The sequence below is a fragment of the Colletotrichum abscissum genome (genome assembly GCF_030869225.1).
Source record: "Colletotrichum abscissum strain IMI 504890 chromosome Unknown Scaffold_11.1, whole genome shotgun sequence".
Classification (NCBI taxonomy): Eukaryota; Fungi; Ascomycota; class Sordariomycetes; order Glomerellales; family Glomerellaceae; genus Colletotrichum; species Colletotrichum abscissum.
The window spans coordinates 14,117-39,529 of record NW_026849999.1 but is presented as its reverse complement, the minus strand read 5'-3'; the positions used below and the strand labels follow the sequence as shown (position 1 = coordinate 39,529).

Genomic DNA, 25,413 nt, shown 5'->3' with positions numbered 1-25,413 from the left:
GTGGTTTTCTTGTATGTTTAAATGCGAACGCGAGGCAAGTGCTCTAGCATTTCGTGTAAAACTAGCCAGGCTCCCTCGAGACAATCCTGAGGGTGCATTTTTCGAAATTCTGTGAGCGTGACAACCCCATATCTTCATCTCTCGCGATGAGATCAGACATCAGCCTCACCGTGCTAGTGGCATTGGCCCAGATAACCTCCGCCCAACAAACGCCGTACGGCCAATGCGGTGGCAGCGGCTGGACGGGACCGACGACATGTACAGCCGGATGGCACTGTGAAAAGGCAAACGAGTGTAAGTCTCTGCACAGGTCCCTCATGAACAACATCTAATTCCAGTGCCAGGGTACTCACAGTGTCTCGAGGGATCTGGCTCCTCGCCAACCACTCTTCTTACGTCAACTTCGAGGCCCCCTGCTGGAACAACGACAACTTCACGCGCGACAAGCTCATCTCATTTAACAAGCTCTATTAGATCTTCGTCTGCCAGCGCAGCGCCCACGGCTTGTTCTGGTTCTTTTAGCGACATCTCTGGGGCGGATTATGTCAAGGCTATGACCCCGGGGTGGAACCTGGGCAACACTCTTGATGCTATCCCTAACGAGGGATCTTGGAACAACCCACCTGTTGTCGAACAGACGTTCGATGATGTTAAGGCTGCCGGTTTCAAGAGCGTTCGTATCCCGGGTGAGTCTATATCCATATCTAATATGTGTCACCATCGATATTGACGGTACGGCAGTCACCTACAATGATCACTTCACCAGCGCAGCGCCCAACTACACCGTTGACGCGGCATGGTTGCAACGTGTTTCGGATGTAGTTGACATGGCCACTGCCCGAGGCCTTTACGTTCTCACAAACGTCCATCACGGTAAGAACACCCATTTCTATCCATCTATCAACAAACTGACGCGCCATGAATAGACTCCTGGAACTGGGCCGACGTGACAAAAGCGACCTCAGATGCAGACATTCAAGCCCTGAATGACAAATTCTACAATCTCTGGCTCCAAATCGGCCGCAAGCTCGCCTGCAAGCCCAACCTCGTCTCTTTCGAATCCATCAACGAACCCCCCGCCACAACAGCCGACCACGGCGCCCGCATAAACACCCTCAACGACCTCTTCCTCAAAGCCCTCGCCGACAGCGGCGGCTTCAACACGCGCCGCGTCGTCAACCTCGTCGGCGGCGGCATGGACGCCACCAAGACGACGCAGTGGTTCAAGGCGCCCGCGAGCATCAAGAACCCATGGGTGCTGCATTACCACGTCTACAGCCCGTACGACTTCATTTTCTCCGCGTGGGGCAAGACGATTTGGGGCTCGGACGCGGATGAGGCTGCCATGAGAAACGAGATGGCGATTGTGAGGGGGAATTTCTCGGATGTGCCGCTGGTGATTGGGGAGTTTGACGCGAGTCCGCTGAATACTGAGCCTGCTGCAAGGTGGAAGTGGACGGATCAGTTTGTGAGGACGGCGGCGGAGTTGAATACTGCTGTTGTGATTTGGGATAATGGGTTGGATCACCTTGATCGCAGTGCCCATGCCTGGCGAGACCCGACTTCGCTCGCCATTCTGAATACCGCCGTCAAGGGGGTGAAGAATTCCTTGCCGGATAGCACTACAGATGCATCAGCCACGACGCAGTCATCATCCGCATACATCTGGAACAAGGTTGGCACTGCGCCGGCGGATCCGACTCTCCCCTGGTTGTTCAACGGCAACACGTTGCAATCGGTGAAGACCAACACTGGAACCACGTTGGCCGCGAATACGGATTACACCGCATCGGCATCCTCAATAACCTTCAAGGCCGCCTTTTTGTCAAAGTATTTGAGTGCCACTGCTGCGCCAGGGAGCAAGGCGAACCTGACCTTGGCGTTCTCCGCGGGAGCGACGTCGCAGGTCGAAATTGTGCAGTGGGATGTCCCGGTGGCGAGTGCGACGAGCTCCACGGCCGTTGCGGGAGCCGACTTGAAGATCCCCGTCACCTACAAGGGACTCAAGACGGTTGCTGCTGTCAAGGCTTTGCGGAGTGATGGGGTTTACTTGTTTGATGACTGGACGCAGTATCTTGGACCGTTGCAGCAGGCTCATATTGTAAGTCATCCTTTCCAAACGGATCCTGGAAACCATGGTTCCTTTGGGTCGGCTGTAGAAGAGCACGTACTGACATTGATAATAGACTTTCAACGGGCAGTGGAACTTTGACGGCGGCAACATCATCCTACCTTCTGCTACGGTTCAGGCCGTTATTTCCGCTGGGAAGGCGACAACGTTTACTTTTGAGTTTTACCCGAGGGTTCCTGGGAACAACATCACTTATACTTTGAACCCATGAGTAGCTGTTCTGAAGCGAAGCGGCTTTCTAGGCTATGAGCTTCGAGCAAATCAGTATTCATGAAAAGCTCGGGCTTGTCAAGTGTGGTTCCGTCTTCTTCGTAAATGTTCTGTAGCTTAATACATTCTCTGTAAATAGGTAGTTGACATATTTTCAAGCTCAAGAGTACATACGTAAAGGGCAAGGGTGTATTTGATCAGTTGTAATACGGGTAAGTATTATATCACTACTACTCATCCCGTCTGTAGGTGGTTCTGTATATAGCGATATTCTACTGCATTGGCAGTCTGCCGTTATCTAAGGCCATAGGTTTCGTCAACTCCAGAGCCCGGGCTATGCAGCCAGGTCATTGTCTTATTTCTCCAGAATTCGGACATATAAAGCTAGGTGAGTGTTCTATGACATGCATAACAGTGCGAAGCGAGATCGGTAAGATTGTCGTCTACGTATTTGTGCACTAGAGAGGTTCACCTCCGTGCTTGAAGTGTTCCTTCTCGTTGCTGCTGTACGTTTGCTGAGCTAACACGTTCCCTCCCCTAACTTCTGGGGCACAGATGACTCAACCAAGGGGGAGATGATGTGCCTCGCGACTGAACACAGCCGTGTCGGCGGAATATCATGATCCGATGCCCAAGAGGTTTCAGTCTTGGCACAGTGTTCATCCAGCAGCTAGGGAGGAAGGATGTGGCAACGGGTGCCTCGAAGCACTCTGGTGGGACGACTAGAAAGCAACGTGATGCTTAGGTAGCATAGAATAGGCATCTAGTCGCTGTGAAGCTTTTATCAGTGCATTATGTCGACGGCGAACGGCGAGTTTTGGATTTCCACACCACTTTGAACTTGGTCGATACGTGAAGAAGAACGAGTTGCTGCTCTAAAATCCTACTTACTCAATCCTTAATGATCATCAACTAATGTCTCCAATCCGCCTCTATCCAAACACCGAACTTTACGAAACGAAGCGAGTGACCTCTGGCGGCGAGAAGCCAACCCCATGTCCCTCTTTCAGGAACCCATCATTGGCCAAACAGCCTGCCTATCTTCGGCGCCACATTAGGATGACTCAGTTTGCAAGCCAATTTGGGTACCTGGAGCCGGGTAGTTGACACCAATCAACTCCAACGAGCCAAAGAGGAACTGCGCGTCTGCTACAGGATCTGCAGGAACAACTCGATCACTCGGAGGGGGAAATTCAGATGGCGTCAAAGGTGGGGGGAGAACTAAGCATGCTCGTCCATCGATGGACTGCATGTAGTGAGCATTTATCCCAGGAGTTTGCCAGAACACCATGTTCGGATCATATTTCGACTTGATCACTGACAGCCTGGCGTAGTTGGCACCCCAAAAGGATTGGGTCCAATTCTTCTCCGCGACGCTTGCCTGCACAAGGAAAGTCAGTTATAGTTACTTTGTTGTCAAAATTGGCATACCTCGTTGATGTAGGCACCCATGTCTGGAGCAAGGGTTCGCAGTCCGCTGGCGCTTGGTCCATCAACGAGGTGAACCACCGCTCTCCTCCACCCCGGATTCGCCGAGGTATCTTCGCCAGAGCCTTGCGATGAACCCGGTGCAGTCATGAGTACTCCATAAGTCCCAAGGCCCCCCTTCAACGCGTTTATAATGCTTGAATCTCGAAGATGCTCAGGGGCTAGGAGGCGGCTGTCGTATGGGTATATTCCGTGATTTCTTGGCTGGGGTTTCGGACCCGTTTCGAGGATGAGAGGTCCGTATGTCGTATCGAAGAAGTCCCTATAGTTGTCGAAGTTGTAAGGCTTGGTTTGGAATGGCGTCATGTCGGGATATGATTGCATTTTGGAAAGGATTGGTCCCCAGACGGCATTAGCGTTGGCGATTCCGGAGGCATTCCCGGGATGGACGGCGTAGCACCTGACGGAGCTAACATCGACGTAAATGAAAGCGCTGATGCCCTTTTCTTGTAGTCTGGGCAACTCTCCGAATAGATATTGCATGGCGTCGCTGACTGGCGTACTTCCGGTCTCCGAGTCGAACACATCCAAACCTGTGATCGTCGAGTTGATGTACCAATTGTACCCAGTCATGGGAATATCAGCGTGTGCCTTCCAGGTGGCTTCGACAACTACACCAAAGGTCCCTCCGCCACCTCCACGAATGGCCCAGAAAAGGTCCTGATTACACACTCTGTTTGCGATCCTGAGCTCCCCATCTGGAGTCACAATCTTTGCTTCAAGCCACTGGTCAACCCCGAGACCATACTGCGCAGTTAATGGGCCGTAGCCGCCGTTCTGTCCCCATCCCCCGGAGACAGCCACCCCAGCTGCAATTGCCTCAGTTCTCAAGAAAACATTGTCCACGGGAAACTTTCTTACCGGCTGCACCACTGACTGTGAAGAGTCCTGAGGGATACACTGCGTAGTTGAGAGCCAGTCCGGTAACACCAGGCTGAAATGTGACAGCAGCTTGCACGCCCTGCTGGGGACTGATCACATTCGGCGCGTCGATAGAGTACTCAGGACTGGCAGCACCATCCATAGTTGGAGTAAACGAGTCGAGAACGTTGACCTTGTTCATGAGGGATAGGTCAATAATAAGGCCAGATCCAGCATCGCTCCGGCCTAACTGATCGTGACCGGTGGTGATGACCGAAAGGCGAATGTTATGCTTCGAAGCGAATCGTACTGCTGCCTGGACAATAGATGCGTTCTCAGCTCGCACACGGTAGTCAGGAAGCCTGCCATGGGCGTCACTCCCATTCTGCTGGATGACGCCTGGAATGGCGGCTTCCCAAACCTCGGGAGCAGGCCAGTCGTGATCTGTACTCAGCTTCCGGCATCCTATTGGGGCCACAGTCGAGGAGACAGCACCAAAAACAAGTACCGATAGGTAAGTAACGAAGCAAGGAAGAAGTTTTGCCTTCATGATGAGGGAAATCCAAATGAGACTCAAATGTCGATAAGTGATAATGAATGCTAAAAGCGGGAAATCAACGTTCCTTATCTACTCAACTGTAGAGACAATCCCGAAGTTACCGGCAAAGCCTCGAAACATCTAACGCAGTATTTACAACACTTTGAACTTTGCCAAGGAATTCCATGGCTATGTCTCCCATGAATTATAACGATTGGGATTCTCGACACATTAGCAGCGTGCATCGCTGAACAGGGATCTACCTCTACACTCGGCTTGTATGTACAAAATAGCGAGCCCTAGGACTAGAACGCCAGTTTATCCACATTAGCAAAGACATATCTGGGTATCATACGGGTAGCTTGGCTATGAAAGCGTTGGTACAAAATTTATGCGTATATTGTTAGGCTTCCGAATAGTTTTCCGCGCGCTATAGACGCCGCGCGCGGTGTCTCGACTCCGGACAATACTATGGTCTAACTCCCAACCCTAGACCGTAAGAATAATACCCATGCAAGTCCCTCATCTTTTAGGACATCAGCCACTTGAATCCACTTCGCTAAACTATACCTCGTATTTCGTGTTCGTTATCCCGTATCGTATTCGCTTTCGCCATACAGGCGGTTCGAAATGGATCCCTGACAATTATTCCTTGCGTCGGCTGGCAGGTTAAAATCAACGTCAGCCGATGATTAGCGGTCTAGGCGCTGCGATTGTCGCTTTAACTCCAAAGTAGGTAAGAACTGGAAAGTAATTACTACGAGTCGATGGATGCTAACAGCATATTACGACCGAACATGCATAGCCAAGGCCGGGGATGCCCCACAGGCTTGCGGCGGCTACAGTGCGGACTCGCAACATTACCAACTTCTCCTTATCCAGCAATTCCGTTCCAAACACAGCATCTCACGCTCTCACCGGGCCCTATCCCACAATGTAAGGTAAACATGAACGGCGCGAAGCCATGTCGGGCGTCTTTACCGCGAGAGTTGCATTTTCAGATCTTAAAGCATGTCGCAAATGCCCACGGCTCACCGATCACGCCCAGTCGCGGCATAGCAGGCTACGCCAGCGTATCCAATGATTGGCAAGATCACTTCGAGAGTCTAATATACAAGAACTTCATTCTGCGGCTGCAAGACCTCATTCCATTCAGGGAGCACATACAAAGCCCCAGGAGGCGCGGCTATGTCCGGCACATCTGGCTTCGCCTTGAGGAGCCTCAGCTCGAAGAGGATGGCCCGGCTTCACCGTGGAATCAATCATGGAGCCCATTTGCTACAGCTGCGCTGTATCTATGGAATACTCTGGCGTCATGGGAAGTTGACCAGGCCGGAGAAGGATTAACGCTCTAGATAAGCCCCCATACACTGGCGGGGCTCATCAGATATAACAATTATACGCTAAAGGACGACGTCGATCACTATTCGAGTATCTTGAGACCGGGTCTCTTGCGTCGCATGATGAGACTAAACCCTTTAGTCACACGAGCCTACTCTGGATTGCCCATATGGGTCAAGGTCAAAGTATCTCGATGCATTCCAGAGCTATCAAGGCCCTTTATTCGTACGATGTCAAGCTTAGTCGCGTACGGTTACCGTTCGTGCAAGTCGTTACCAAGTTTCTTCTGCGGAGGGCAAATACACGCAACCAGTGACCGGATTCTTTGGATCAAATCATCAAGAGTCTTTCTCGCTTAATGGAGATTCATTTTGAGAGATGGCGGCTTTGCAGTGTAGGAGGTGAGAGACGCTGGCTTAAGGTAGGAGGTCTTCTCTACGAATGCCATCTCCGCCACTCTCTTCTTTTGTTTTCATGGGATGATTAATGGTTTATGATTACATCTAGGCCTCAGTGGCATGTGCCGGCACGGCCTTCCACCTTCGCTAAAGAAGTTTGCAATCTTACACGGAGGATCCAGCACCCCCTACTTTGCGCGTGTCTTCTATAGAGGTGTTGAAGTAGAAGAATTAGTAAGCCCCATGGTGCAAGTTGTCTTCTTGTGGAACACTTGGCGCTCTGCTTTATCGTTGATGCCGATGATTTCCTGAACAACGCACCTAACTTCCCGAAACTGAAGACGCTCACTCTAACTGCCGAGATATTTCTTGGAGAGAGCGGCGACAGCGATGAAGCCATTGAGAGGCGAACAAAGATCAAGACGCTGCTTTGTTTTGGCTGCGTTGGCGGCTTGCCGAATGCCGAAGCTTGAGCTCATGGAGATTTGGAATGGTCGGGACAGGCAGGTCAGTATTCCGCTGCAAGGTCGACAGTGGGCTTGCTGAGATTACTTGAAAGAGTACTTAGGACGATGTTGTCGTTCATGACGATATTATAAAAGCTTGGGAGGCTACGGCGAGGATGCATGCGAGGGATGACCTGCGAAAGTCGGTAATACGGCTACCGGATGGCCCGTACACGTATTATGGTTCTGTTGTGCCGCACTTGGATTCGAAGGAGCATTTTCTTCACGAGGTCTCTGCTGCTCAGATGCAGTATAATCTTTTAAAACCGAGCTCAAAATGAGGAATTCACACGCATAGCACAATCGACATTAGTGCAGATGACCGAGAATGCGCTAGGTATTGATGCCACAAATCATCGCAGCCAAATCAGTCTTTCAGAGTCGTTAGTAGCACGATCTCGCATTTGGGAAAATTGAAAGTCACTAACGATACAGTCAGCTCTGAGGTTAGGCTCATACCGTGACAAAAATAGTCGTTGCCGGGTCTTGACCGGCATTGCCCCACATTTTCGGCTCGGGGTCAGGCCTCGTCTCGCCGCTGAACGTTCCTTCGGCTTCGCGAGTCCCCGAACGAGGCATCCGGCCAAACCTAGAAGCTCTCGGACCCCATTGCAGCTTATCTCGGGGGGCACCATACGCATTTCCATCGGTGCGGTGGCCTTTACACCTCACCATTACATAATCCACAGCGTCTGGCGTTGGCGTGATTCAGCAGGTGAGGGTATCATCTTTGGAATACCTCTGAATACGGGGAGATAAGGACAAGGCCTGCTGGGTTTGGTACCCGATAGCGGACGAGTTGGACGCAAAATGTATTTCACATGTCGCGAATTGCATAAAGACATACTCCTCAGTGTACTAGGTAATCCCTGATCGTCCTATTGATCCCAGCCTTCCATTTTATTAGACCGCCTTACCTAAGGTAATATCACTCTCAAGGTCCTCTCGATACGCCAATAGTGAAGCGCTTTTCTACAGGCGCACAACTGTGCGCTTGCGCAATAGCGCGCGACGCCATTGTCTTCCATCAGTTCCATAACCCCCGACCAACCAATCACAAGGCGACTTTGCGTACAACTGTGCGTTTGCGCACTTCTCGACGATGCCGCGTCTGATCTTTTTGCATTTGGCCTCCAAGGAGACTCCATGTAAGTGATGGCATGCCTGGCTGTACGTGGGTCGATTGACTGCGTGATAAGGAACTAATGAACTGTTTCTAATCATTTTCAGAACGCTGACAATTTTATTATCCCTCTTTTCCACTTCATCTTTCTCAGTACACACTCAAAATTCCTCAGCGTAACTGGCCCTCTTATGGCTTACACAAATCTGCCACGCTCCATATCATGTTTTCTCAAATGTCCATTCCAGCTTTTGCTCTTATTCCACGGCCTCTTTCTAGTATGCTTTTATGAACTCTTTTCCATTGAACACTCATCCCAAAAGATATCTTTCCAGCAATGCCGAGACGATGCCATTTCCGTAAAGTATACCCGAACTCCTCATCGAACCTTGGCTGTGGCCGCTCATACCCACTATCAGGACCCATTCGCCCATCCCGATGTCAGTTCATCCACTGCTCGACCCCGGCTCGAAGCTCTCGTGCTTCTTCAAGATCACTCCATGTTGGAAGATCGTCATTCTCAGGAAACACCCTTTCCTCGTTCTCACGAGGTCTACCTCTACCCAGTAGCCAGCGGTACAGTCTAGGGCACAACTCTTCCCGAACTTCCTTGTACAAAAGAGCCATACCCGGCGTCACAAAGAAGCCAACCACCGTCAGGACTTCAGCCCGGGGCCAAACTATCTCAACGGTCAGAATCATGGAATGAAGAGGCATGTAGGAACATAGCCACGGTAGTAGACATACCGTTCTGTCTTTGAGATACATCTGCGACCTCACTTCGGCGATCCAGAATCATGGATCTAGACAAAGGCAGGAATTGCTTAGGGATCGGTCAGTCAGACTCCTGTCGCCTCCAACGTACGGGGTAACCTCACCTGTACCAAGCAGGCTATAGCCATCGTCACCAAGATCACTCGGAGGAAGAATCTCATCAAGACCTGGGTGGCGGTCGTCGAAGAGAGGACGTCCAAGCAAAGCACCACACCAGCTTGGATAAAGTGGCTGACTTCTTTGGCGTTGCCACAAACGACAACCAGCCAAGTCACCAAGAGACATTCTACCGAGCTCTGAGGCCGTAGGACCGAGTCGTCGATCCCGCCGTTACTCCGAATACGAAAATGGCGTTGGGTCTCAATTCCCGCCGCAGCGGAGATGATGATCATGGATACAATATGAAGTGTCAGGCCATCAGAGAAGATGTATACTGCCCCAGGCAAGACACCCGCAAGTGCGAGGCCCGTTCTCAAGCGAGTTCGACGGTTCATCGGCAGGTAAAGGGCACTGACTGCGATGCCGTATACGATGCCAAAGACGAGCTGAGCAACCGTGGATCCAGACATCGAGAAGTTGGTCGTGAAAATTCCCACAATGAGAATGATGAGTGAATTGGCGGCGCGACCCCTCTGCTGGATTTCTTCGTCTTGTTGCGAAGATTCATCTTGCCCATAGGCACGACGGTATATGCGCTGGAAGCATCTTCTTACTTCTTTGAAGTATGCGGCGAAGTTGGCGCTGGCGTCTCTGAGGATGTCGATGAACATTGTGTTAAGTGATCCTCTTGATAAAGTTATTGGCGATCGAGTCGATGGAACTGATAGCTGTACGGTACTAGTGTATCACCATCAGCTTCGTCATTGCTATATCGTGCCGTCATCCTCATAGCTATGTCGAGATGCGCTACTGATGCATCTCTATCATCTAGCGATGGCCTTAAGTGTCTGGGATTTGCCCAACTCACATCCTGCATGGTGGCCTGGTGCGTTTACGGGATCACACCTTTAGCCCGCTCTGTCGGCACCACTCGGTTGCCTCTTGCTTCGGTCCACTGCATTGAATTTTCATCAAGGAAGAGAAGAGAACGCAATATTCACCTAGAATCTTTGATTTTGGACAATCTGACGATTTTGCGTTCACGTCTGGAGATGTGTTCAGGTTTTGTCGTCCTGGCTGTTTTTCGTGATGAATGGAATATGGGGAGCGTGGAACACTGGACACGAAGAAGAGAGAACGACGAGGGAACATACACCAAGCTGTTGGAGATGGGACAGCCAAAGACACCCAGACTTCGAACCCAGCACACAGCACTTGAGTCCCGTCGAGGTCACCCCGCTGGGGCGTTCCGTTGCACTTCCCCCTTCTCTCTCGTCATTGCCCTCTTAGCACCATTGTGGACGGGCTGCCTACCAACTCACCGACAACTTCACCCCTCTCTCAGGTTAGCGATTGACCAAACATTGGAGATGACCACATCGCTGCACAAATCAAGGACTGGGGCGGAAGTACATCAAGCCCCTTCCGGCGCCATCATCGACGATTCGTTCTCAGGGAGGCCACCAGCTCTGGCGCCCCCTTTTCAGGACTTCGGAGCGAGGAGTAACTGAGCCGGGCGACTATACGTGGTACGGTACTATTGGTTTGACGGACATGATGGTCGTATGAGTAAAGAAGGTAGGATGGTTTCCTGAGCTGTCATTCGCTGGTATACGACATGCAGCAGTAGCATGTTTCAGTCCTAGCTTACTTGTATCTCTCTACATCTGCTGAGTGTAAAACTACAGCCAAGCCATGCGGCAGAGGCAATGATAATCTTGTGATTGGCTGGGGTTTGCGGTTTTTTCACCCAGTCATCATCCGCTATTAGGCACCCAACCGAGGCTGTCCCTGATTTCTCATGGTTGCCCTTTTTCCGCAATACTTCTCCTTCCCCTCTTTTCGTCATCATCGGGTTGTGACTATTCCAAACATTTGAACGCTTCGTTTGGTCGAAGATCATTGTTCGATGACCCATCGTCAAAGTGCTATACGTAATTTCTCCCCTCTAGATCACAAAAAAGTCCTGCTTTTCCCGAGGCTGAGTCTGCTCTCTCGTGGGCATTGCAGTCTTCCACCTTGACCAACCTGCTAGCATAGCCATTGCCCTACATAGCTATCAGGCTGGCTGATTCATCACAGCTGTGTGCTGCATCTGATCTTATATGGCTGGTACGTATCTAACCGACACGATCACTGAAAGGGCTACACACCAAGGACTGCAGCAGAGTAAAAGCTGCGGATTCAAAGTCCAACACATACGGCCTCAACCTTATCAGCTCGGCGACCCCCAGTACAACAGCCAAATGGCTGTGGATACACTTGTTAGGGACGTAGGAAGAAACGTCCAGCAAAGCGCGTGGGACTTGTCACATGACTTCTCGGCTCGACTTGCTAGCCTCGGAAATCTTGTCAGGTAGTTACAACCCGAGCCCGCAATATCGGTTCTTTGCAGACTTTGAGCAAGGTGTTGACAGCTTGGCAGATTTCTTCCAAGACAATGCTTCGGACTGTCATGTCTTAAGGACTTTGGCGTTTTTCTCCAGAAGTCACACGTCATAGGCCATGTCTCAACAAACTCCGAGAAACCTTCTCCAGCCGTCACCTCGAGCGGTTCCAGACCCTTTCAATCCGTCAGTGCAAGGCCAAGAAAGAGGTTAAAGAGCAGCGACGATGACTCTGGCCGTGACAATGAAGACCCCAAAGCTTCAATGGGGAAGAGGACGAAGGGAGAGAGCACGCAGTGCCACTTTGCCTGTCCCTTCTGGAGACTTGATCCGAACAACCATCGACCGTGTTATAGCGCCAAACTCTCGGAGATCAGATACGTCAAGCAGCATTTACTACGACGTCACGTGCAGCCATTTTACTGTCCATGCTGCATGGAATTGTTTGACAACTACGGGGATCGTGATCATCACGTGAGGCAGGGGACATGCGTGATCCGTCTCTCTTCAGAACATAGACCTACAGGAATCACTGAAGACCAGAAAATGGCACTGCGTTGTTGGTCAGCCAGAAGAGGTTCAACTAGAGAAGACCAGTGGTTTGAAATATGGGATATAACATTTCCTGACGTTCCCCACCCTATTTCGCCTTACATCGACGAGCAGGTCTTTGGACAGCCCCACTTCGAACTAATCCCAGAGCGGTCGAGTGCACTCACAGTCGATGAAGCGCATGGAATGCTGCTCAGCCCATGGAACGCAAACAAAGACTCAACAACGTTGGGGATTGATGCTCATAAGACTTCCAACAACGAAGAACTCAGACTTGCATGTCCCTATTACAAGGCGTTTCCTCAAATTATCAGCTCATCGAGATGGCGGACATGCTCTGGAGGTGGATGGACCTCGGTTCATCGCCTGAAGTAAGTCCGCATAGGCCAAATTACAAGTATTGTATCTCGCTGACGGTTTATCAAGGCAACACATTTTCAGGTCTCATACAGAATCGCGGCTGACCTGCCCTCGATGCTACAAGTCATTTGGTTCCAGGACGGATCAAATTGAACATTTGAGAGCAGACAACAGGTGCAACCCTACAGAAGCGCCTCTCCGAAATTTATTAATCAGTGAAGATCAAGAGAGGCGTCTTAGAACAAGATCCAGAGTGACAGACGAAGTTGGCAAGTGGAGAGAAATATACTTGATACTCTTCCCCGACGCGGAGGAAACACCAAATCCTTGTGAGTCGTCCCAACCAAGAATGTCCACCACGGTAACTCATACGACGCAGATCATGAACAGCCAGAATTCTATGGGAGCGTAAAGGCTTCTGCAGTTGAGGGATACACGGAGTACTTGGATAGAGAAATGCCTCGACGTCTTCGAAGCCTACTTGATGATTCCGATCCCGGACTGGTGAAAGACAGAACAACGAGCCAAATTGTGGACATTGTCAGGGAAGCCCAGCGTTCTCTTTTCGAACGGTATATGTCCTCAAACTGGTTCAAAGTTAACGGGGAGTGGAAGAAGATCGAGTATACGTCTGTCGAGGGTTCCAAGCCTTCGGACTTGACTTTTGATGCTCGTACGGAACCCGATGAACCAGATACATCAACGACAAGGGCAAATGAAAGCATCATTCCCTGTCCTCCACCATCGACGGGCTCAGGCTATGAGGCTACATTCGAATACATCTCTTCTTCAAGAACCAACTTCTTGGACCCCGGCTGGCTTGGTCTTTTCAACCCTGATGAAGCGCCCATGAGTGGCTCGAACATCGCGAACAACCTCTCATCAGAGCTGCCAACATCTAGTGGAGGCTTGTCAATGCAGTCCCTAACTCCATCGGCGTGTCTCGGTTATCAAGAAGAACATGATTTCTCGTTGCTACCCACGCCGTACTTCTTAGATTTGGGATATCTGTTACCCGAAGAAGCGGGCCATACCGGAATTGAATTGGCGAGTCACGGAGAGGACACCTCGAATTCGGCCGAGTCTCAACACGCTTGAAGCGAGAGATGGTAAGCTTGCAGCTTAGCAGCAGGGTAGCGGTTGACACGCGGGTTGCAGTCAATAGGGAAAAAAGACTCGTTGCTAGTCGTTGAGATCATGGCTCAAGTTGTACAACAACGAGTTATGTCAAAATATATAGTAGGAAATGAAGTCAGGTTGGAATTCCCTTGTTGTTTAAGCTCTATGCACCTCTTCTTTGTTTGCGCGACTTTCGACTGAGGTGAAACCCTGTGCTTAGACTATTACCACTTCAGCCGCCTCTCCTGAAAGATTCTTGTCTCCGAACATGATCTGATGAGGCTGGCCGTTTTCACGCACCATAGCGATGGCAAGGAGCGTAGTGGAATTGTCAGCCGAACTTCTTCGTAAAACGACCGGCCAGCTCATGCCGTCAAGAACCCAGACCTCATCCCCAAAGTGCGCAATACTCGTCGTCGTAATCACTCTTTGGCCGTCCGAGCTTGAAAAGGACTTCCAAGGTAGGAATCCGTCATGGCCTCTGTCGATGGCGCTTCCGAGAATATCAACCTGGGTTCCCGCAGCGACGAGCACTCTCATCTCATTCCCGTGTCTGTCTTCCAAAAAGTCGAGAGTGGCTTTGGAGCTCTGACTTGTGCCTGCGCTGCATGCGGACGGTAGCTCCAAGGCGTCGATGAACTTTTGCCTCTCGATATCCTCCCGCTTATCCCAGTCTGGAACCCATGACGGGAGTGAATCTTTGCCTTCGGGAAGGTCTCGACGGTGTGCCGCCGTGCCTGCTTGTGCCAAGATATCGAGGCCCGCGTCCTCGTGCACCACAATCGCACGAGCCACGTCAATGAGCACTGCCTGGATGCTGTAACTTGGCTCGTACCGGATTGGCACTTCGTTCTCGAGGTTGGCCAGTCCGACAAAGGCATAGAATTTGTCTTTTGGCTGTGAGGTCTCGGTGTTTCGTGCGTGCTGAAGCAGATAAGACAGGTTGATCTGATGCTTTTGCCTTTCCCATAGCTCTCTACCCTCGATTACCCTGTTGACGAGTACTCGACTAGCGTTCGTTGTCCTTAGTCGCTGGACATGGTGTTCCATTCCTACTAAACTTGTTCTACTTCTCAACTTTTGCGCCGTCCTTGCCTCGTACCCGGGACAGCAAGGGTAGCGAAAAAAGCAACAGCCGAGGGTCCAAGGTACAGCGTACGCCGCAGCTTTTAGTACATGGGCTGTGCAAACGCATGAGGAGATGTAACAGCGGAACACGTTCCAGGGTTTACGGGAGAATCGATCATCATAGAAGCAGATAGGACAGCACTCACAGGCTGCCTTGAAGACTTTGCGAAGATGGTCTTTCATGGGCTTGATGCTGGCAAAGATTTTGTACCGATGCATGGTGTCATCAGCCTGATCCCGTTTTTGCAGCGACTCCTTGCATGCATTGACGGTGTCCAGTTCCATGAAAAGAGACAGGATGGGATGGAGCTGGTTCCATGACATGGATACCTCGTCAGAGAATAGGAAGAAGACATCCGAGGCGACAATGAATTCCTGATAAACCCACGAGCGGCTCCACCAAGAATGATTGATCACACGGTAAATGTCTTCCCAGGAATCTGCTGGCCATTCTGGATTTCCCCTATCTCTCCATCTTCCTGAGAGGTTTAGCTCTGGTGGCGGGTTCTCGTAAAGCATGTTTGATGATGGCTCGTACCCCTTCGTCGTCCTCGCCGCCGCAAGACCCGTCAGCCATTCGAAAACGGGACGAAGGTTCTTTTTCACCGGCATTGACACGTATACATGTGTAGCGTTCCGGTAGATCTCGCGCATAAAGTTGACTTGGTGCGACTTTTCTGGTAAATCGCTCTGATTGATGCAAATCTGGTCGACCCAGAGTCGCAGGGGCTGGTTCGGTGATCCTTTCTTCCAGAAGCTGGCAGCGTTCTCGATTCCTTTGGCGAGATTGGAGAATATGTTCATCTTTATGCCCTCGATCCAGACCGGCACTGTGTCCTTGGGGTTGCCCGAGTAATACGAGATGGCGCAATATTTCCCAGCTTTTGCTAAAGAAATCGAATGGATCATGCGGTGCTTGTTGCCCCCAGTGAGATCAACATCGAGAAGTCGAACTTCTTCATATTTCTTGTCCAAAGGTCGATACTTGAACTTGGCGTAGAAGTCTGAGTTCTCAGGCGTGTAAAAGTTTGTAAATGGCGCAGGTTTGGAGTTAGACTGCTTGGTCCGAGACTTTGGAAGCCTAGGCTCCGATCGCTCCATGTGGGATCAGTATGGAAAGCGAAATCTCGCTGATCGTCATAAGATGTCCAAGAGAAAGGTCTCAGAAGTGAAGGAGATCCAGAGTCGGGATCAAGAGAAGAAGGTGGTGAGCTAGGTAGTGAAGCTAAGTCTGGCTGCTCGGGAGCTGTGGGGGAGCCAGTGCACTTGATCAATGTTATCATATGATTTAGTTGACTTGCTAGGTTGCATGTCTTTGGTTAATCTTCCCGCGTGTTTTCTGAATCCTGCATGATCGCGGCAAGCTGAAAGGCGGCGGCAAGAGTGAGCGGATTGATACGCTGATAGTCCGCCTCTGGAGTTAGACCTGCAGTACCCCATGTTCAAGCTAATCTTCTCTCGGACAGCCTAGCCTGGACCAATACCGATACTGCCTTGCTGCCTATCTCTGTTTCCTTGGCGCGTCGTCCCGCAGCGTGGGGTCAGCCAGTGTAAAGGTCACCTTAGAGCGACACAAGAGACTGCAAGACGTTTCTTCAACTGTCGGCAGGAGATCACGCAGGTAAAGTGGAATATGGTGTCGAGAGCTGGAGCTGCTGAACGAGGATACTTCGTACTGAAGCGCTGGCACCCTGTCAATTAGCTTGTTGTGACCCCTGTCTTGGAAGCCTTAGCTTCGTTCATCGTTTGACTTGAGGTATGTACCCCAAAATGTGGCAGACCTTTGATGTCTAAATTGTCGACGAAGGGGTCGCAGGCGTATTCCCGATACAATTAACTGCAGCGTTCATTGAGGTTTCTCTCAGACATAAGCTACTCAGAGACATCGCTGGGGTGCGCTGCTTGCCCGTGTTCGCGTTGAAGCGAAGACCTCTTGCCGACCACGACAACGATTATTTTGATTTGTAGCTACTAGATCTCCTTTCCAGACTCTAACGCGAGCTCCCTCAACTCTGCCACAGCTTCCTCCTCCCTGCCAACAGGGACAAATAAGTGATCATGATAATACCCGCTCACAGGGTTTACGCCCATCCCCTTAGTGGCCAACCTCGTCGCAATAACAGCCATGAACCCCACAGCCTCGAGGCTCGAGTGCACGTTGAGGGTAATCATCTTTGAGGGGAACGCATAATCCCACTTATGGGCTGTCGCGGTATCGAGAGTGGTGATGAGGGTGACGCCTTCGGACTCTCTAAACAGTAGTTGAATCTCAGAGAGGGGCGGTAGTGGGGCTTCCGCAGGAAGGGTGACGAAGACGTAGGTTTCCGGGTGAAGGACGGTGGTAAGGGTTGAGAGGAGGGTCTGAAGGGAGGTTTCGCCGACAGAGGTCGTCATTTTGAAGTCTTATGTTATGGTTTGATTGGCTTTGATGTATCCAAGGTAAGGTGAGCGAATGATTGGGCTTTATAGGCACTTAGACTGAGAACCCTTCGCAGAGCGATGTCGAAGTCTTGGCCGTGATGGTTTGGAAAAGCGGGGTGGAGGGACTATCGACAAACTTTTAGTCAGCAAGGGCGTAGGGGCTTGAAAGATGTCAAACAAAGAGCCACTAAAGATGTCAAAAACAAGCGTACGCAAAATCAATCGATTAATACAATTAAGCAAGCCTGCCAGAAACTCCAACTCCCTAATTAATAGACCGGGAACTCATCGGAGTTTCTGTTTGTTGAGAGAGACACGCAGCGCTTGCTATACACCGAGTAAAACTTTTGAGAACCTTCAACTAAAAACATAACAGATGCTCGCCTCAAACCCAAATTTTTGCGTCGCGAAACTAATACGCAGCTTCAGTCATCCCAAATGAATCGACAATAGAACAAACGCCAAAACACCCGCCCCAAAGAAAATAATCAATATCGCAAGAATAACAGCCCAAAACGTGTTCCACTTTCTCTTCCTCACCCCCGCAGCCGCCAGCTCCCGCCGGTATCCCGCGACATCAAAGGACTGATCACTCTTCAGCGAGCCCCGCGAGCCGGGGCGCTCCGTGTATCGTACTTGGTAAGGCGACATGTACCCCTGCTTCTCGTACACGGGCAGCGTGAAATTACTCGAGCATACGCCGGAGCAGGCGAGGCCGTCGTGGCCGTAGCGTTGGTAGTGCAGGATGCGGGCGAAGTAGGTCATGTCCGGGACTGAGGGGGCCGCGAAGGTGTAGTTTAGGTTGTGGGTGAAGATTTTGGAGGATGGGGTTGTGGATGTGGATGTGGATTTGCGTGTGAGGCTGTTGTCGCGCTCGAGTTCGCGGACGAACTTTGCTTTGGGGGGTAACATTTCTGCGGTATTGAGTTGGTTTGCGTTTGGACGATCGGTAGGAGGATGGCTTTGGTACGCTGGTGAGGAAGACGTGGAAAGATTTCAGGAATTTTGTCGGGAAATTAGATCTTTTGATAGAAATGGAAACTGGTACGGATTGCGAGAAGAAAAAGGGGCTGGGAGGGCCTGTTTTTTGATATTCGTGTAGGACATGTTGGCGGGTTGCGGGCTGGTGTTGCACGCATGCGGCCGTTTTTGTGTGACCTCTCGTGAAGATGTGATAATGCGATGTTGTTGCGGGTGGGTGCGGCAGTTGGTGGGGGGTTTTGGTGTTGACTGTGGAATGATGCGGATGCGGCCTGTTCATGAGAATGAATGCGGATAGCAAAGATATTGAATCACGTCAGTCACTCTTAGCTGCATTTAAAGCGTTCATCGGAGTAATAGATCTTCTGAAGTAAGGTAATCAAGGTGATAATGAAGAGATGCCTAGTACCTTAGTAGACGATAAGACATCTATGACTATATGCCCTCAATTGAGCAACGTGATATGACCTAAAGTCGATAAAGAAGCGTAACGGCACCCCTTAACATTCAGTAACAATTATTCCATTCGAGTCAGCTTGAATTGTTGCCAGGCTAAAGCAAGCTTAAAGCTGTGTTCAGCGAAAGTGGCCCACGTGTATGCGCATGCATCGAGCTAAGAGATGAAATTGAATCCCGTTACATTCCAACGCCCCGCCCGTTTGTCTACCCAAACCTGGCGAAAGCAAAGATAAATCTACAACCGACAAAAGAAATACCGCCGCGACTACCGGCAAACGACTGGAACATGCGCCAAAACGCCCTCCTCTAAATCTTGTGTGAGTGGTTCTCAAGCGCCATACACGCATGCGATGCCTCAATCCATAGCTCGCACAGCTAACTTCATGCATCAACCTCATCCTCTTCCAAGAATCCCAGCCCGCTGTCATACTTTCTCCTCTTTCTCCCCGATGACCGCCGCGCCAAATCTCCCGCAAGCAGGCCCCTCTTCGCCCCGGACTCGGACCCGCCGATAGTTCCATTATCCGGCCCCGCACCCTCCGCTCCGGCCTCATCCTCCGCCCCGGGTCCCAGAAACTCCCGGCTCATCCCAACAACCCTCTCCAGCTCTCCCCTCATCCCCTCAATAACCCCCTTCGCCGCCTCCCTCTCTCTCACCATCTCACCCTCCAACCCCCTCTTCTCAACCCTCAAATCTTTGATCCCCTCGTGCGCAGCCCTCAACCCAGCATTCACCCTCTCCAACTCTTCCCTCAACTCCCTGACCCTCGCATCCCGCACCGCCAGCGCCGCACCACCTCGCCTCGTCACCTCCGCAACCTCCTTCGTCCTCGCTTCCTCCGCCTCAGTAAGCCTCTTCCGCAACGACCGGCCCTGCGCCACCGCGTCCGCAAGCTTCGTCTCCAGCTTCGCTATGACGTCTTCCTTGGCGCGCAGGACCCGTCTCCCGACCTCAACCTGCGCGTCCTTGGTCGCCATGGCGTCGCGGTTCTCGCTCTCCGTCTTGCCTACGACGCCTTCCAACTCGCTGATGTCACGCACGTAGCCAGCCACCGCGCCCTTGAGCCTCTCGACGCTGACTTCAAGCTCGCTCACGCGGCCCTCCTTTTCTTCAAGTCCCTCCCTCGCTCGTTTGAGCTCGCTTTCGAGTTCACCCATCACGGCGACCCGCGCACCGAGTTGTTGGCGGAGAGAGAGCTCTAGCTCGTGGTACTCGTCTATCGACGCCTCGTCCTCCTTTGCGCGTTTCGCGAGGTCGCGTAGGCGCGTGAGGAGAAGGTCAAGGACCTCTGCGCCGCGGGAGGAGAGGGGGAGGGTTATTTCGCCTGGGGTGAGGTACTCAAGCTCCAGGCGGGCGGTACGCAACGCGGCGGAGAGGGAAGTCACGATCTCGGCGCCGTCGGAGCCAGGGAAGCCTAGGGCGCAGAGAGATCCGTTGAGGTCCTGCAGCGCGGCGGTGCGGTCAGAAATCGTGCGTAGGAGGCTTGTGATTTGCGTCTCGATTGTAGCGATGGAGTAATCCGACGCTGTGTCTTCCGGCGGAACGGCGGAAAGCTTCTGGGATAGTCGCTCGGTGAGAGCAGAGTACGACTCCAACGTGCCGGTGAGCTTCGACATCTCTAGTCTCAAAGAAGCCAACTCCTCTTCGAGCCGCTGCTTTTCAGGATCAGGGAGGTTCGCTTGCACACCAGTGTCCGACGGCGCTGAAACCACCACTCTCTGCTTCCCCCGAAGCGAAGAAGGCGTAGCAGGCCCAGCCGCAACAGGGCTCGTCAGCGGCGGGGTCAAGAACGAAGATCTCACCCGCGTGGGCGTACTACACTCCATCTCCGCCATCGTCGCCTCCCCAAACACCGTCTCATCGGCATACTGCACCCTCTCCCCGCACACCGACTCCGCCTCGACGGTATCCGTCTCCATAAAGTCGTCGGCGAACGGGTCCCGCGCCGCGAGCGTCCAGTCAAAGCAGCTCTTCTGCCTCACTGACGCCGAAGATCTGTCCGCTAGCTGGCTCCTGAGGTCATCAACCTCCTTTTCAAGAGCCCAGATACGTTCTGTGTCGAGAATGATGGTAGCATTCTGCAGCTCGTAGATCTCCGCGTCCTTTTGACGGAGTTGGTCGCGGAGAGTCTGGAGCTGTTCTTTTGCTTGCTTTGCGCTGGCGCGCTTCTCGGCTGTGATGGTGTTCATCTCCTCGCTGAGGCCGTTGCGGCGGATACGGCGCTGGACGCGGCCCGAGAGTACTTGGCGGAGGGGGAGGAAGTGAACTTCGCCGCTTGGGGGCAGGTCTGTTGCCGCGCCGGAGGGTGGGTTTGGCATGGAGTGACGGCGGCGTGAGGAGGATGATGATGGAGTGGGTACGCCTCCGCGGGATAGAGATGTGCGGTTGATCATTGGAGTGAGACCTGTTGAGAGGGTGCGGGTTGTTCGTGGTGTTGTTGATCCTGATGGCCCTGGGTCTGAGAAGCGGACTCGGCGTTTTGATGCTTTGCGTGGTGTTTGGGATTGTGCTGGAGCTGGTGAAGGCTCATGAGCGGGTGCGATCATACTCCGGCGTGTGCGCCGTAACGCGATGGGCAGGTCGTCGTTGGTCATGGTAAAGTAGCTAGACGTCCTCGGTGGTTGAGCACAGAGTACTCTGATGATACGGGTTTAGAGGAGGGGGTGAATGCGCATGGAAGCAGGCAAAGTCGCGATGTTCCTGTGCCAGAACAAGACCTGGGGATAATTACGAATGAACACTTCCTTCAATAAGATCAAGGTATCGTTGAACTCTGTATCGTGTGTCTCGTATGCCAATCCACTCCCTTCCTTTCATACCTGATAATCGATGAGCATGTTGTTGATGCCCGGATGGAGCTATTGTTTACACACTTCCTATTTAAGACTAGCGGCTGAAGCTCACCCCCGGCATTGGACCCACCTTTACCGGCCCCGCCCGCCCCGCGCTCCGCACCCGCGCGTTCAGCCAATCGTTCCCGTCCCAGCCGCGGTCGTCCCAAACAATTCTCGGCCAGGTCTGCGACCGTCTCGCGTGTTTGGCGGCGTTCCTTATTGTATTTGTTCGCATCCCTTTCTGCCACTCTCGAGTCGCGACTGACGCGGTTGATAATGCCCCTGGGCTCGTGAGGTCGCGATTGGGTTCTTTCGGACGCGATCATTGGTCAGAGCTTACAGCTAGGGCCTGTTATTATTGCTGTTAGACAGTTATACACTCACTCATGACAACGTTCTTCAAGATTTGAGAATGGCATCTGCCTGAGAATACTGGATCACTAGCTTGTTGCCATGGCGAGCTTCGCGATCCTAACTATCGTGTTCCTTGATACTCACAGCGATAGCAAAGGTAGCTCCAGAAAAGCATCTTGCAACAAGACGCGAATGTTGTTTTCTCGGTTCCCTTATCCCCCTGCAGTCCCCATTCCCACTCTTGGACCCATGTCCACGCCAAATCAACGGCAGTCGACCATTGGATGCCACCCTGCATCTCGGCCCGCCCTCTGCATCTACTTTCGCTTCACAAATCTCCACCACACTCACATCCCACCTCCCACGCACACAATTTTCTGCTGCTGCATGCATATTTGCAAATTATGGCCGCTGCTTCAACAAGGTCTGGTGGTGTAGTTGGTTATCACGTCAGTCTAACAGTTCGAGAGGTTCATCCTCCCGTCTGCCACACTGAAGGTCTCCGGTTCAAGTCCGGGCTAGATCATGCCATGGGCGATTGGTTTAGTGGTATAATGACCGCTTAGCATGCGGTAGGTCCTGGGTTCGATTCCCAGATCGTCCATTTTTTTTGTCTCTTGCTCGATAATGTCCTGGAGGTGTCAATAACTTTTTCCCTATGAACATATGGCGGGCTTACTAGCCCTGGGGTACTCTTGAGGTATCTGGGGCAAAGTGGTGGATTTCATGCTTAGTGTTAGTATTCATATCAAAATAGGTGGGTCAAGGCCAGCGATTTTGGTGGTGACGAAGTGCAAATGAACCGGCGGTGTGTTGATGTCGCGGAAGGCATAGAGAAAGGGTTGAGTGTGTGCCAACGATTTGATGTATCTATCGACCGTAGGTGGCCCCTGCGGCGCTGTCAATGCAACATTAAGCAACTATCCAATCTCGAATCGGGTGTCTGCAACTCTAAACTCCAGGCCTTATCTCATACCATCATGTGATTCAGCCAGGTACTGCAGGCTCGGCTTCTTATCGAATAATGACGTCGAATAGTAGAAGAAAGTTTGCTGTAGCAGGATCCCGACCAAAACTCTGTGACACACCTCTTCTGGAGACTCAAAGGCAATTCAGATCCGGCATTTGATTTAAACTATCGACGCTGGAGGGCCTCCTGCATTATCAGCAAAGCATTTCTCATCACTACACACCACATCTGAGTCTCCGGAAACCTCAGGGGACGAAGGGAAGTTGGCCCACGGACGGGAATGCTCAGTCGTGGAGGCCTTCATTCTTGGGGATCTTCATTGGTGAGGACCCTCATTCGTGGGCCAGCTTCCTTTCGTCCTCCCAGGCTTTCGCCATTATGTGTGTGCAAAGATTTGAACTATCCTCGGCTGATTCTCCAAAGGCTTCATCATTGCAATGATATTGATCGTACCACACTCCACGACTCCATTTTCCGGATCACAATTGTCAAGTCAAGAAGAGAAATCGCAAAAATGGCTCTCACACCCCGAATGGAACCCTACGCCCGCCTCCGTTACCGTCTCTACGAAGCTCTCCTCCTTCTTTTCATCATCCGTCCCATCGTCGGCCCACATGTCGTCTCCCAGCTCGGAACTTACACCACGCAGGATGTTCAAAGACGTTTCTTCAAAAACTTGGCATTTCTCTGCGACTACAGAAAGGGAGGAAGAACTGCAACTGCCATCGCCGTCGAGAACCGTTATGACTGCTACGTCTTCTGGGTTGCTTCAAACGAGGGCGCTGGAGATAAAGTAGTGGATTTCCTTGAAGATGTACTCAAGACCTTGCGCATGTTTCGTGAACCGATCAACGAACTGGATCGCGCCACAGCGGAGGTGGCATTGGTGGTTCGATGTACTGCGTTTGCCTCTGATCGACTCCGACAGGAAGCCAGAATTCTTCGTAATTCTGCTAGAAAGTGCCGTCTTTCTCTGGAAGATAGCGACGAGGAGATCGGTCAGTCATCAATTATTCCTCGCAGGCAATAATACCTACGGAGACTAAGGTTTTACGAATTCTAGATGCCCGGGTTGTCAAGTGGCTCCGACAATTTGAGAGTATGTCTTCCCATGCTACTCTGTGTCGGACAGCATACCGCTCGCGAAACGACGAGGAGATGCGGCGCATCGAGCAGCTCGGCCAAGATACCGAAAACGACCTGCGTCCGGAAAAGCTTGTCGAGGCGTTTCGTACAGTCAGACACATGATCGGCCGTCTAGCTGCCCGTATCCGCAGTATCAACCAGCTCCTCGATGACTGTAACCGTATGGAAGTACTTCTCAAAGCCTACCAAGTTGCGGCAGTCCAACGTCCCATTAGCGCGCCAGTGCCAGAATCGGATGCGCACACGACGTTGCCACGTATCCTGAACCGCATTCTACCCGAGACAGATGTCCAGCATGGATCGTGCCTGGACGTCCTTCAGCGACTGGAAACCCAAGTCAAAATTGAAGACCAAATCCAGGACAAGTTCAAAGAGGGCGCACTCCAGCCATGCGTCCACGCAGAGGTCCAGATGCTCCATCATTTCTATGACAGCGGAAGGAGGTACTTTTCGAATGACCGCTACGTCGCCTGCAGCAAGCCGGCGTGCGTTGGCTGTGAGTCTTATGCTCGTCACCATCCCGCTAGGGTCACTCTGCTTGACGCCCATCAGAAGGTATACCCAAATTGGGGAATCGTGAATTTGGTGGGCGGAAAGCAGGACCCTGGCTGGATCAATCAGCGGAAGATTATCAACGATGTTATCGGGGACTTGAAGGCTATGGTGATTGATCGGCTGGGCGAGCTACATGCGACGACGATGCAACGTCCAGACTCGTTTACGGAGATTACTGCGTCTTTGGTTGATGAGAGTGAATATGGGTCGGAGACGGAGGGAGCAGATGATAGTGACGCCGGTCCATCTAGTGAAGGTAAGCGCCTTGGGTATTCTATGCGACGCAAAGCAAGAGTCCGATCGGCTGACATGATACGTTGCTTCCTCAATAGTTTTCAGCTTGGACAGCGCTATCGAACTACTGGATCTTTCAACCGAGTCTCAAGGGGCGGTTCAGATGGAACATGGATCTGGGGACATTGGAAATCTCGACAACGGCAATACGCTCCAAGATAATGAAGGCGAAGATGATGATGGCGGCGGTGCTCAGCTTTGATGTAGCAGGGACTAGGAATTTGACGCCAAACGAGTGTGTTTATATTCCGGCTATCTCCCTTCCGCACTTATTGTCTGTTGATTTTTTTACATGTTTGAATTTTCAAGTTTTTTCTTGTTCTTTTTTGTTTTTCCAGCTTCAAATCAAAAAGAAAACGTCTTGCAGCACAAGGAGCCTGTAG

The 25,413-nt window shown here is 51.6% G+C and overlaps 12 protein-coding genes across 12 annotated transcripts; 6 read left to right on the top strand and 6 right to left on the bottom strand.

Annotated features, from left to right (window-relative positions):
• Positions 1-146: 146 nt before the first annotated feature.
• On the top strand, positions 147-2,342 carry CABS01_05374 (endoglucanase B; the record flags this gene model as incomplete). The annotated part of the gene is made up of 5 exons (XM_060538744.1): positions 147-294; positions 345-686; positions 742-873; positions 927-2,101; positions 2,187-2,342. The coding sequence occupies 5 exons, from the start codon at positions 147-149 to the stop codon at positions 2,340-2,342; spliced, it is 1,953 nt and encodes a 650-aa protein (XP_060405006.1).
• A 1,053-nt stretch (positions 2,343-3,395) lies between these two features.
• On the bottom strand, positions 3,396-5,240 carry CABS01_05373 (isoamyl alcohol oxidase; the record flags this gene model as incomplete). The annotated part of the gene is made up of 3 exons (XM_060538743.1): positions 3,396-3,722; positions 3,773-4,638; positions 4,691-5,240. 3 exons carry the CDS (start codon positions 5,238-5,240, stop codon positions 3,396-3,398), a joined length of 1,743 nt encoding a protein of 580 aa, XP_060405005.1.
• Positions 5,241-6,175: 935 nt separating this feature from the next.
• On the top strand, positions 6,176-6,583 carry CABS01_05372 (uncharacterized protein; the record flags this gene model as incomplete). Its single annotated transcript, XM_060538742.1, has 1 exon — positions 6,176-6,583. The coding sequence occupies one exon, from the start codon at positions 6,176-6,178 to the stop codon at positions 6,581-6,583; it is 408 nt and encodes a 135-aa protein (XP_060405004.1).
• Positions 6,584-9,037: 2,454 nt separating this feature from the next.
• CABS01_05371 (uncharacterized protein) lies at positions 9,038-10,140 on the bottom strand (the record flags this gene model as incomplete). The annotated part of the gene is made up of 3 exons (XM_060538741.1): positions 9,038-9,276; positions 9,344-9,419; positions 9,475-10,140. 3 exons carry the CDS (start codon positions 10,138-10,140, stop codon positions 9,038-9,040), a joined length of 981 nt encoding a protein of 326 aa, XP_060405003.1.
• A 123-nt stretch (positions 10,141-10,263) lies between these two features.
• Positions 10,264-10,980, top strand: CABS01_05370 (uncharacterized protein; the record flags this gene model as incomplete). Its single annotated transcript, XM_060538740.1, has 1 exon — positions 10,264-10,980. One exon carries the CDS (start codon positions 10,264-10,266, stop codon positions 10,978-10,980), a length of 717 nt encoding a protein of 238 aa, XP_060405002.1.
• Positions 10,981-11,574: 594 nt separating this feature from the next.
• On the top strand, positions 11,575-12,783 carry CABS01_05369 (uncharacterized protein; the record flags this gene model as incomplete). The annotated part of the gene is made up of 2 exons (XM_060538739.1): positions 11,575-11,825; positions 11,895-12,783. The coding sequence occupies 2 exons, from the start codon at positions 11,575-11,577 to the stop codon at positions 12,781-12,783; spliced, it is 1,140 nt and encodes a 379-aa protein (XP_060405001.1).
• Positions 12,784-13,224: 441 nt separating this feature from the next.
• On the top strand, positions 13,225-13,866 carry CABS01_05368 (uncharacterized protein; the record flags this gene model as incomplete). The annotated part of the gene is made up of 1 exon (XM_060538738.1): positions 13,225-13,866. The coding sequence occupies one exon, from the start codon at positions 13,225-13,227 to the stop codon at positions 13,864-13,866; it is 642 nt and encodes a 213-aa protein (XP_060405000.1).
• Positions 13,867-14,103: 237 nt separating this feature from the next.
• On the bottom strand, positions 14,104-16,116 carry CABS01_05367 (uncharacterized protein; the record flags this gene model as incomplete). Its single annotated transcript, XM_060538737.1, has 2 exons — positions 14,104-14,777; positions 15,162-16,116. The coding sequence occupies 2 exons, from the start codon at positions 16,114-16,116 to the stop codon at positions 14,104-14,106; spliced, it is 1,629 nt and encodes a 542-aa protein (XP_060404999.1).
• Positions 16,117-16,986: 870 nt separating this feature from the next.
• CABS01_05366 (uncharacterized protein) lies at positions 16,987-17,409 on the bottom strand (the record flags this gene model as incomplete). The annotated part of the gene is made up of 1 exon (XM_060538736.1): positions 16,987-17,409. The coding sequence occupies one exon, from the start codon at positions 17,407-17,409 to the stop codon at positions 16,987-16,989; it is 423 nt and encodes a 140-aa protein (XP_060404998.1).
• Positions 17,410-17,488: 79 nt separating this feature from the next.
• CABS01_05365 (uncharacterized protein) lies at positions 17,489-18,348 on the bottom strand (the record flags this gene model as incomplete). Its single annotated transcript, XM_060538735.1, has 2 exons — positions 17,489-17,561; positions 17,897-18,348. The coding sequence occupies 2 exons, from the start codon at positions 18,346-18,348 to the stop codon at positions 17,489-17,491; spliced, it is 525 nt and encodes a 174-aa protein (XP_060404997.1).
• Positions 18,349-19,257: 909 nt separating this feature from the next.
• CABS01_05364 (uncharacterized protein) lies at positions 19,258-21,471 on the bottom strand (the record flags this gene model as incomplete). The annotated part of the gene is made up of 1 exon (XM_060538734.1): positions 19,258-21,471. One exon carries the CDS (start codon positions 21,469-21,471, stop codon positions 19,258-19,260), a length of 2,214 nt encoding a protein of 737 aa, XP_060404996.1.
• Positions 21,472-23,549: 2,078 nt separating this feature from the next.
• On the top strand, positions 23,550-25,232 carry CABS01_05363 (uncharacterized protein; the record flags this gene model as incomplete). The annotated part of the gene is made up of 3 exons (XM_060538733.1): positions 23,550-24,033; positions 24,099-24,992; positions 25,069-25,232. The coding sequence occupies 3 exons, from the start codon at positions 23,550-23,552 to the stop codon at positions 25,230-25,232; spliced, it is 1,542 nt and encodes a 513-aa protein (XP_060404995.1).
• Between the last annotated feature and the right edge of the window lie 181 nt (positions 25,233-25,413).